General features: G+C 41.9%; 1 protein-coding gene across 2 annotated transcripts in view; it reads right to left on the bottom strand.

Annotated features, from left to right (window-relative positions):
- sema3bl (sema domain, immunoglobulin domain (Ig), short basic domain, secreted, (semaphorin) 3bl) overlaps positions 1 to 12453 on the bottom strand; it is a 51185-nt gene that overhangs the window by 21067 nt on the left and 17665 nt on the right. For both annotated transcript variants that reach the window (XM_026332292.1, XM_026332291.1), the window contains exons 3-4: positions 8296 to 8355; positions 1320 to 1439 (exon numbers count right to left, since the gene is read on the bottom strand). In XM_026332292.1, coding sequence (XP_026188077.1) covers positions 1320 to 1439; positions 8296 to 8355 — 180 coding nt within the window. The remainder of the gene's footprint in view (positions 1 to 1319; positions 1440 to 8295; positions 8356 to 12453) is intronic.

The following is a 12453-nucleotide window of genomic DNA, read 5'->3' on the forward strand; positions in this document are numbered from 1 at the left end:
CAGCTTTTGTAAAGTTTTACTTGAGGAAACTTGCTTCCCTTTGCATAGTCCTTCACCACTTCATGTGCCAAACCATCACTACCTTACACTTGAATTTCAAAAGCTCTATAGTCACTGCAGCACAAAGTAAACACACTTAGAGTTTGACTGGTTGCCAGCAGATTTTTTTTAGTTCATAGCTAAACACAGCCAAGCCAGCTTTGATAAAAACATCCTCGACAGCAACTCTTTATGTTCCCTGCAGGTCTAAGGATTTAAACAGGTGACCTACTTTTCATGCTCTACACTAAAATGCAGTTTTTGTTGTCCCCGTTTTAAACCATGCACAGTCTGCTGTTACTGGGGTAAAGGTATTTAGCAGAAGCAAAGGAAGATGTGTGATATTTTCTAATGATGTGCCATAAAACAAAGTCCAAAATCCACAGTGAGGTTGACAGACAGAGTGAGGCAGAAAAATGGCAACGGCAGGCAGGAAACACACTGCACCTAAATCCACATGATTTGTTTACCTTGTATACTTTATATATCCACACTGAAAGGCTAAAAGCTTTGCTCTCTCCCACCCTCCTGGCTCATTTAAATTTCTTAGCCCTTTGCCAATGTCCAGCTTTCTTCTCTCTTCAAGCCTGGTTTGACCCCTCTCCTGCTGCGCCTGGGAGGGGGGCACACCGGACTGTGATCTGGTGGATCACAGTGAATCAGCAAGCTACGGGTTTTCCTTAATGGCCCCATTCATTGGTGCTCATCTTTTAAATGGCTCAAAGTGTGAGACTCACTGAGCTGAGTGGCTGCGTAGAGAGAGTCTTCCTGTGTGGTTGAAAAGACGTATAGAGGCCCTAAGAGTGCAGCTTAGTAGCTCAATAGAAAACCTTGAACCGTGGGGATCCGAGCACAGCGCAGGGCCAGTCTGAGCTGTGTTTCTCTGGCACCAACTATATTGGGTCCATTAGTCTGGTTTCCTACAACAACTTCAACTATCACTACAGTTTTATGACTGAATCAGTATTAACCTGAATTTACTGACAAATTGTCCAGTAAAACTAAACAGTGCAAATGATTTACAGTTTCTAAACATCACATTGAGAAAATTGAGAAAGTGCAAGGATGGTTCAGCATGAATAGAGTAAAACATGGGTCCTACACTACTATAACAGCTGTATATCACAGCTTTTCCTTTAGAAACACCAACTATTTTTTTCATGCAGTTGCTGACACAAAGTAAATGTGGGTTTTATGCCTGTGGGTGCGTTTGTGGATTTATCTGATTTTATGTGTTTGGGTATGACTAACCGATGTGCTGAAAAATTCCCTGTGCTTACCTCTCCTCTGTGCCCCACATAGATGAAGGCACACATGGGCTGGAAGGCACCGGTACCACAGGCCAAGAGGTGGGTGCGGTTGTAGGGCTGCAGGAGACGAACAAAGTTGGCACACTCCGTCTGCAAAACACAGACACACGCAAAGACAGTAAACCTCACGTCTCAATAAAACTACTACTAGAATTTAATCTATCCATTAGCTATACCAGCTCATCTTGGAGGGTTGCTGTGGGGCCGGAAGTGGGATACACCATTGAGACAGACTCAGTAAAACATATTTAATACAAAATATTTTGTGATGCTCCAGCGTTTACACCTATGGGCAATTTAGAGTCATCAATTAACACATTTGCCCTGAGCTGCATTTGTTTGAGAGGAAACCGAAAGACCTGGAGAAAATCCATGGAGAGACGGAGAGAACATGCAAACACACACAGAAAGGCCCCAGGGCTGAACAGGATTTGCACACAGAACCTTCTTGCCGTGGGGGGACGATGCTGCCGAACGTTATAGGCAATAAACCAACTCACAAAGTGCAACAGTAACTGTCATTCCAAATGGTGAGAGATTGATTTTCAGAGTAGGGAAAGGAGTTAAAATGAGTTCTTAACCAGGCTTAGTGATCCCATATGTTTGCCATGAGGGCCAAGAAAAGAGTTTTATTAGATGAAAAGTTATAACCTCAAACAGCATTTTTTTGGTATTTTTTGAGTGGAAATATTAAAATGTCAAAACACAGATATTTAAACAGACACAGGAGCAAGAACAAAAGCAGTGACGACTGAGGAAACTACTATTAAGACATTTCTGTACTACACAGGGGTCCAGAGGAAGTGACAGGCATGACTACTTCCTTTTTCCCGTCTGTAACAACAGCAGCTGACAAAACGGGTGTGAGCTGCAAAGAAAGGGATCAGCCAGGTGCCACTCTCTCAAGTTAACAAGGTCAAGCTCATTCCTGCACGATGACTGTGCAGTTTCAAAAGATCCGCATTCACATGCAAACACGGACGATGCATGTTTCTTTGCCTTTTTTGAATTTAAGCTGTACTGAGGCCTGCACTTCTCCTATAAACATGTGCAGGTGCGTTAATCATTCTGTTTTTTACTAGTGCCTCCAGTAAATCTGTCATTTTCACTTTGTGTGTGGCCCCGTCCCTCTGAAAGTCGCAGTCACACGCTCAAACATTGTTGATCGTTTCCTTGAGTGCTTTGTGGCGATGCAGATCTGATGTAAACCATGACACTGCACTGCGACGAATAGTTTACATCCCCATATGGCCCCTCCGCAGCTGCCTCATTTCTCTACCCAAACAAAGCCAGGCCAATAATAAACAGAAACACATTTGTTCTAAGAACGCTTTCAATAAATCTAAATTTAATATTTAGTTTTCATGTACACAAAAAAATTAAAATCTGAGTTTCACATATGTCAGTATGTTTCTGTTAAAGAGGAAGGATTTATTGTATTATTTATTTTTTAGTCATGGCAAAGCAGCACAAATGTATATCCAGCCTGCTGGAGTCTCCTAAAAGGGAAGAATGAATGGCTGGATTTAACATTTTGTCTCTACCAAGTGGCCTGAGAATGAATAGAAAACTGTCCCTGCTGTGTTTCCGTTCCACTACTCAGGGAGTCGTCTTGGTGGTCTGTGTGGCCAAGGAGAGCAAAGAGTGAAACGAAATGTGGAAAAGAAGAAATATGTCTCCGCTCTCCCACCGTGGGATTTGGGGGTTTCACATATGTGTGGTCTTGTCTGAGATTACGTGGTAATGAAGGGAGCGGTGTTAAAAAGAAAATGAAGCGGTTTGATCACAAACTCTGGTTTCTCAGTGGGAGATCTCAGGGAGTATTCTGAAACATCTACTGTAGCCAGGATGGAACATGAAGAAACCTGAGCATTGGATAAATACCTGGGGTCATGCATTTTTGATGGGGAAAAAAAAAAAATGACGATGTCCAACCAATAACCTGAAGGGAAGGTTGGCAAACTACAGATACTGTTTCCCAGCAGTGCCATGCTGTCCACTCACACAGTTCAAAGTTTGAAGCCACAAAAACCACAAAAGGTTTGCACAGAGTTTTAAAAATCAAATTATTGCTCCAGGATAAAAGTAGGATTAACATAAACAAACAAGAACATTGCCCAGACCTCTGGTGGCCTCCACAGTGTGTAATATAAGTCTGATTTCCCATGATACATGCCACACCAAATGAGAAGCGGAGGGCACTGTGCAAACAGAACTATAATTAAAACTCATCTAGATGCTGTAACTTCCCACATGTCCAGCAGATTAAACCAGTGTACACAGCAAGTACCTTTCCAGGAGAATAATTAAACCTTCTCTTGACAGCCGACTGTGTGGACGAAAAATCTACAGCATGATTTGAGTATAAAAACCAGAGCGGGACTTTGGTGAAAAAAGAAGAAAAAAGGTGAGTCCAGAGATAAATGTCTTCCTCATGACAAAGAGAAACTGGGCATACGGCAAAATGTGGTTTTTATTTTGAGTAACACGAGAGGTAACTGTACCATAAGGTTACAAATCGTTTTAATCATGGTTGGATGTGTTTACATGGCATCACAATTTGGCAATGATACATTAATGCTTACACAGGGTCATCATGCATGTCAAGAAACTTGCCTTAGGCTGAATATTTCCTATGCTATGCTGTATAACAGCTTGGTGCTCTGCGTTCAGCTGACAGAGCGGCCCAGCTACACGTCAGGAGATCAGCCTCTGAGCCGAAAGAGGAAAAATCCAAAGTTGTCTCATTTAAATTTTGTGTGTACTTAGCTGGCATGCTACCAGTAGCCACAGGTCCTCTTGTTTAAGTTTGAGCCGCAGGTTATATGAACCGCTCGCTGAGCTCAGGGCCTCTGGAGAGCCGTGTGCGGTCACAGGGGCCTGAGCTTGCAGCAACCGCATCATTTTTGCTGATGAGTAATTAGTAAAGTAATATAATTACCTTTTCAGTGACTAATGTGCAATGAATAATTACATCGATGACGACTAACGCGAGCAGCGAGAGGCAAGTTTGGACATGGAGAGATGTTTCCAGTATAAACAGCCAATTTTTAGTGGAGAGAAGTCAAACTCTGTAATCCTAAGAGGAAATGAGGACACACACACACACACACACACGCACACACACGCACGCACACACACACACACACACACACACACACACACACACACGCACACACACGCACACACACACACACACACACACACACACGCACGTACAGGACCACAGTGAACAGAACCTTACACACAATCACTGCCGGACACAGATTAGGCCGTTCAGGGCTGGACAGCTGGATGAACGTGCCTGAGTGTTTGGTCTCAGCAGCAGTTTGATCCTGATTTTTAAGGTACCACTGATTGATTTACAGACAGCACTGAAGACAACCAATCATGGCAGACGACTCCTGCCAAAGTCTGTGAGATGACTTTCCAAACATCTACCTACCAATCCCAACACGTAGCCAATCAAATACTCATTTTAGGACAGCAAACCACAGTCACTTACTTGGCTTATTGGGAATCGTACAAGCTGAAACCAACCATTGACCATTTGGCAGCAAGAAGAGTCCTGCTTAGTTTCTACGTCTGGCCTACAACACAGACCCTCTACTACATACTTTTCTCAATATGAAGCATAAAAGCATGAAGAGAGGCTGCTGTGCTGCTGTTGGTGCTATATTATAAGACGCGTCTGCACCAGAGGAACGTTTTTATAGTTCTGAGAACTTTTGGAGGAAGTTCCCATTTTAGGTGTCCGCAAATGCAGGAACTGAGAAATATAATAGTACACTTTCTAAAAAGAACCTTAAGGTCTGTAGCTCTCGGGTCCATTCATTAGTGGGGTAGTCGCAAGAACTGATTCTCTGGAACTGTCTGGTCCCAAAACACCTACACTAAAGTACAATCTTGGACTTTAGAAACTTGTGAACACGAACACAAATGAGGCAGGAACACAAAGAACTGAGCGCACAAATCAGTTTTATGATCTTACACAGACAATCAGCCAAATGTAAAACTGCTGCCTGCCCTGAAGGTTTTGTTTCAGATGTGTACGCATGTATGTGCAGTCTTACAACCTGTCACACCTTCAGTCCCTTAGACATGGAGGATGTGACTGGCTGAGCTGGTAATCAATCCAACCGAGAGCAGAAGATGAAGACAGATGAAGCAGAAAATGTGTTAACAGCCACAGCGAGACAGAACACGCCTGGCAGAAGTCACTAAGTGCCTCCCCTCTGCCTGCTATTTATTTGACTGAGCTGTAATTAATGATGGTGAGGGTCATGAGGTCGTGACTCTGGGAGGAAGTAGTATCAGTAAAAACATGTTTGAGATGGTAGCCAGTTGTCGGCAGACGTCCATGGAGACAGAGATTTTAATTAAATAGATAAAAAAAAGATTTTGCCCTTAATTTATTTATCTTTCACACACTTTTATTGTGAAGGTGCATATGGAGCATCATGCAGATAATTGTGTAAATAAACACACACTGATTAAAATGAAACCTGATCATTTTTCTTTCTAGTTTCTTTCCTTACTGTTGAATTCTTTCTCTTTGCCTCTGTCATTCTCTGACGTATGGCTTTGTCTGTCACACACACACAAACACTTACACCGAGCAAAACCAAACAAATCCATGTGAGGATCCTTCACCTTTCAACCTCTAACACATTTTGTTAATCTCAGCTATGCTCATAAGACACAACAAGAAAATGAGATAGAACATATCTGTGTGTGTGTGCCTTTGGTTTCATAGATCCCACTAATCCATCTGACACCAAAAACTCAGAAATGCACAGACAAGAAGAAACATAAAGGAACATAGTGTGTAGTTTAACACACACTGTCACTGATACACACACACACACCCAATCTCATGTAAGTCCTGTGAGCAAAGTGCAGAGGAAACACCTAATAAAACTGATGTAAGACACCCCAGACACACCTGCCACTTCAAACACAAACACACACACACACACACACACACACACACACACACACTAACCCAGTCCAGATGGATGTGGTCGCCATAAGGACAAGAAGGCACAAGAAGTCACTTTTCCAACTCTTACAACAGTGTGTCTTCATTTTGTGTGTCTGAGCTTCTTCTCCAGTGGGAACCGAACTCATCAAAGAGAAGAGACAAACTTAATCTCTTTCACCCTGTTTTTGATTTTTTTTTTATGACTTTATTGCTTTTTTCAATGTTTATTTCTTGTTTTTGTTCATTAGCTCGATTTATGAACCGAAGCTGAGGTTGAAACCACGGAGTCATCAAAACCCTGATCCTGCAGGCTGGTACACAGCCACCCTTAATTCATCAGTTCTGTCCTCCCTGTTTATGACGGTCTTAAAAACATCATCTTCATTCGTCTGCTCTTTCTGTCTCGTCCTTTTCCCTTCATCTGCTTCAACCTCCCGCAGGCCAACAAGCCAAGAGCTGAATCAGCTTGTGAGGAGGCAAACAAGCCGAGGCACTGACATTCCTGGGCACTGGCTCCTGTTATTATACAGCAGAGAGATGAAACTTTATTCTAAAATGGTTAGTTTCTTGAAATTATTTAGGGTTATAATTTAATAAACATGCTCTTACATTTGTGATTTTCATTTCTCCTATAATCCCCTCTCCTCACGCATTTAATACTTGCCCCCCTATCAGTTTCTGTTTGCCTTAAATCCATCTCCTCCTTCCTCCCTTTGCTTTTTCATCCTCCGGCGATTTAGTCTTCCCTTCCCTTCCTCCCTCACAGAACCAACACACGTTTTCATTTACAACTGCAGTGAGAGCCATTCGCCTTCTTCATGGCAACTTTAATAACATTATAATTATTACATTATCTTGACAGTGTTGTTGTAGACTTCATTAGAGAAAGAGTTTACTGGCTGCTCAGTTATTATTTACTGTACGTTTTGGAGAGGTGGGGGAGACTACACCCGTCGCTTGAGGGTAGGAAACTGAAGTGTCAGCATGATGCAATATGGCATTAGACTAACTGTATTTAGTGCATACGTATTGATGCTAGAAGCACGCTATGCCCTTTCCATCACAACATGTGCCAGATGAAAGAGCCTTATAGTGCCTAAAATGCTTATTTGGCATCCTAGTTGTCAAACCACTTAAAATGTCTTTATATAAATTAGAACAGCAGAAATCCAAGAAGAAACTCATGCACTGAGAACAATGAAGAGTAAAGACAGATGTGTCCACGGGATTCAGCTTGTGAGCAGCCAAAACCCCCGAAAGCCCAAGGACCAACTTGACAAGCCAGAGTTTGGAGGACAAGTGCCCCACAGCAAGTTGAGCCTGTGGCTGTTAACTAGAGACATTGAGACGGTAAGTGTGAAGCTGCTCGACAGTGTAGGGTCAACTCCATCAGTTCATTTAAAAAAAAAAAAAACGATCTGCTGGGTTCATTTTTTTAACCACCTTGTACTGTTAGAGTTCAGGTCCAAACTGAGCCGGTGGAATAAAAGCCTTACACAACAGGCAGGTGGTCACACCAGGTAAACAAATGCACAAATCTGTGAGCGGACAGGACACTGGCAACAGACGTACATGAGGGAAACAGTTATTCAGGAAACGGGTCTTAAAGGCTCCAGCAGCAGAGGAGAATAGAAAATCTTGCAAAGCCTGGCTGAAAACTGGCCTCTACTGTGTATTCTGTTACTGCAGGGCTTGGAGGGAATGAGAAGCAGCTGGTCAGCAGGTGTCTGTTCCAGATCCAGAAGCGTCTGGAACAAACAATGCAACTGAGAAGAAATTGAGAAGAAACAAAAAAAAAAAAAAAAAGTTTCTCTAGGTGAGCTGAGAAATGCAAATTTTACAAGCAGAGAGACTCTAAATAAAGTCATTGAAAAAACACTCGAGGGCACAGAAAGATTCAAATGCTGCAAATGTTTCATACGTTTTTTTTGTTTGTTTTTTTTTAGAAAATGTGTCACTCACCTGTTCCTTCCCCATTTCAATGCAGTTCTCCCTGTTGCCAGGTAACGGGGGCCAGTAGATCTGTGAAGGGAGAGGAAAAGAGAAAGATGGAGACAGAAGGGAAGAGTGTGATGATTGACGACCTCATAACTTACAAGTAATGCAAACAACCTTATTATAAAACGTAAGGACCAACTCACTGGAAATCAAAACATCCTAATCAGACTGTGTCTCATTAAATTTGCATTATTTTCTCTGTAAATTGAACTTTGAAGCATTTAGGAGCAAATTGAGCAAAGTGGATCCTCCACACATGATGAAGCCATGGTTTCTGGAACAGGAAGTTCATTTTTGGCTTGTAAATCTCAAACCTTGATTGAAACACACCAGAAACATCGATCATTCCAGTTGCACTGCAGAAGTAAAGTACACATAAAAAGTGTAGGTTCACCCAAATTACAGAAAAAAAAATATAATAACTAACTGGAATAACAGTAATACTTGCTCACTATGGAAACTATTCACTATAATAACATACAAAACATTGCAGTCCTAAGAAAGACTTTGTATAGACGTAAATGAGGTACATGAGTGATGACTCCTGAGACGTGGCTTAGTCGCCTCCACTGACAATCTTCTGTTTTGTGTCTAGATGTTTGGCTACAAGCAGGAGAGCCAGCCTCATGCAGCCAATCTCCTTACTATGCTTACTTATATGTGGAGCGACAGAAAAAAATAAATAAATAAAAACATAAATAAATAAAACTTGATCCAAAACTGCCTCATTAGGAAAGTCCCAAGGTCTTCCTCTCTTTCTGCCAAATCAATAAGGAGATGAGGTAAATCAGAAAAGCATGAAACATAATTTGGACCTGAAACAATGGGGCTAGTTTTCACGCTGCCTTCTGCAAATGAAAAATGAAATCCAGTTGCCACTGAAGAGGAAAGCCCTGAGTACTGGGCTTCAATGACGTGTGTAATACTGTAGTTGTGTGCAGACTACCAGAGTATTTCTCTGAGACAGTAAGTCTTTGTCTGGCCCAGTAGAAACCCTGGCTTTGTTTTGGCTAATGGGTTAAAGAGGAGCCAGTGAGGAAAACAAATATTGCTGCCTAGAGTTACTACGCCTGGTTCTATGCATGTGTGTGTGAGGGGGAGGTCTCTGCAGCAGTTACATGGTTGGTAAAGAGTCTGCGATAAAGCGACACAGACGTGACACAAACAGCTGAAAAGATGTTTCTGACTCGGCTCAGAATTGAACCTTATTCTCAGCAGAAAAACTACGAGACCGATTCGATCTTCTCCATTGTAAATCTCAAGTCCCCACGGCCAGCACAGTGGCTGGCACTGTAAATCATACTGACTGAAATCTGGCTCACAAAGACTGACAATCTCTGACAAACAATAAAGGACGTGACATTAAAGGAATATGGAATATGATAGTTTAACGCAGCAGAGGTCAAAACATAAAAACTCAAGCCAATCTCTAAAGTTTAGTTTACCTGTCTGTAAAATGTTACGACACAAAAGATCAAATGCCAACGTGATTTAAAGCAAACTAAGGGATTATTTAAGTTATTTTTTTATTGCAAGGCAAACTGTCAAATACTTCATATTATTTAGGATAAAACTACGCTACTGCAACTTTGTAGAGACGGAAATATGTCATGAACAAATTGTTTAATTGTCACATTATAAAATTAAAACATTATTTACCTTGAGTGATTAATAAAGTTTATTTCATCTCTTTAGTTTACTTCACGTTCAACCATGAAAACTGACCATCTATCATACCTTATATATGACATACAGTAATTTAAGGGGAAATACTTTCAGGCCTGGGGTTTGATCTGCACAGAAACACTGGAGCCAGCGTTAGTCTGTGTAGTTTTTTTAGGGATTTCTTTGTTTTCACTTGTCCACAGTAAACACTCAAAATAAAATGTGCCATTAGGGATCTTTCAAGATGCTGGTGGACGTTTGTTTGCTTTTCCTCTTGCTAAGTCTGGCTAACTGTTTCACTGAGTTTCCAGTTGTGGGCTGTGGCCTTTTGATGAATAGCTCTGCCATCACACTATCTGACTGAGGCCGTTTCTCAGGCCTCGCCTGCTTTTGTCAAAAACCTGGCTTTCCATTGTGGGAATCCATTAAAAACAATAATTTGTTTCATGCCTGAGTGCAATGAATATAAATTAGGGCCCGTCCAAAGCTTGGCTTGGAGTGTGCTAGCTCTCTGGAGCTGACACTGATATGTACAGCATGCATGGCTGTCAAAAGGCACAGTCTGACCTGAAGCAGCCCGATGGCACGGCCCACTGATACTGATCGACTGTGAAACCTAACCCTAACCCCACCTCCACCGTCGCTGCGTGACTCTTCTTTAGTTGAACGTTTTCTTAACACTTCAGGGTTCGAGCCTGCCTCAAACATTGTTCACATGTTATTTCTTTGATCTTGGATCAGTGTTTGTTTCGACTACATAAAAAAAAAAGAAGCTATTCAAAGCTGGAAACGCACAAACAAGCAGGAGGTCACGAACACAGGCAGGCTGTCCTTGTACGTTTCAACTCAAACGGTTCATGCTTTTAATCACCTCTTTGAATAAAGCAGACCTTCAAATGTGACACAGCTCCAGACACAATGCGTGAGAAGTCGAGCCAAAATCTAGAAAAAATATAAATCACCAAATAGTCTTTGTTCATGTCACATCTGCTAAGCAACCTGAGCCACATCAACAGTCTCCAAAATCTACTGGAAATGAAAGTTACTGCTGGACCATCTATTAGAATTAGATGCTTCACTTTTATCAGACAGTTGTCAACATTTTCCCTGTGAAATCAACAACAGTCAACAAATATTGTTTATGTGCAGTGACCTTGCACTAGAGTAGCTGGATGTGAATGTATTGTATATGTATTGTTGCTACCATCATCCTGTGACGCAGATGTTTTATCATTCTGGTCAACTCGGTTGCAGTTTATGTACACCGCCATCGGTCTTTGTCAGCTCAGTGTCACACAGCCAAAGCAAAATTTGGCAGAAGCAGAGAGGTGGAATCACGGGATGTGAGGAGTTTAATTTTGGGTTCAAATGGAACAAGGCTAGAATTAAGGGCTAAATGCTGAAGTGGACCTTTGCATGTTTGAGTACTAACACAAGGGAGCAAATATGCCCTGGGAGGAAGGTTTAAATTTCAGTGCAACCTCTGCTTTGATCACACATTAATCACTGCTTTGTATTTTATTTGCAATGTTGTTACTCTAACGAAGCTACACTCTGCAGGCTGGAACAAGCTGAAACATGGTATATCAAACACCAACCCCACCTGGTTATGCTTCAGCCAGGACGAGTGTCACATTCATCAGTATTAGTTCACATTTATACTGGGTAATTTGTTCTACTGGGCAGACTGGATTCAGTAGGTGCTGGGCACATCCTTAATGCCTCACTTTCCTGTGCTGCAACACAAATCTATAGTTTAAATGCCAAAGAGAGCTGGAAAACTGCAGTGCAGTGGATTTCACTGTGGTTTACATCTTCAGTCTGCACCTTTAACAAAGTTTAGAGTTAAAGTTGGATAAAATCAGACACGTAAATATGTCAGTTTGGGGTCTTACAGGGAGTTTTGTGGTGTTGGTAGGAGGATTTAGGAACAGGCCAGGCTTTTCACTCCCCTGCTCAGCTGGAGGAATCGACTCATAGCTATAGTCCAAACTAACGCAACAGATATGACATGCCTGTCTGATAAACTCACACTTAGAAAGAGGTTTGGGTTCTATAAAGTGATGCAGGGATCAGCTGTAGCACCAATAACTTTAACACTGATTGATAAGTCCTGATGTGAAGGCAAACACCATGAGAACTCATTCAGTTTGATTGTTGTCTTCTCTCCTTTGTTTAGCACAGGTCAGTGCAGTATTTAGCAGATGTGTGTCGTCTTGTAAACCTTTTGTTTCCCACTGAACTGGCATCACTGACAGATTTCACAACGGCCGGCACTGAAAGGCCGACATTAAACCTCAAACAGCAGTGATCATCGGCAGCCAGAGATCAGGGAGAGGAGGCTGAGAGAGGGATGAAGAGGATTTAAGGGGTGAATATGGTGGGTGACATCTGGCTCCAGGTGTATGCCAATTCCATGTTCACACATTCATTGTGTGTCAGCGTTCAGTATAATCT

The sequence above is a fragment of the Mastacembelus armatus genome, chromosome 7 (genome assembly GCF_900324485.2).
Source record: "Mastacembelus armatus chromosome 7, fMasArm1.2, whole genome shotgun sequence".
Lineage (NCBI taxonomy): Eukaryota > Metazoa > Chordata > Actinopteri > Synbranchiformes > Mastacembelidae > Mastacembelus > Mastacembelus armatus.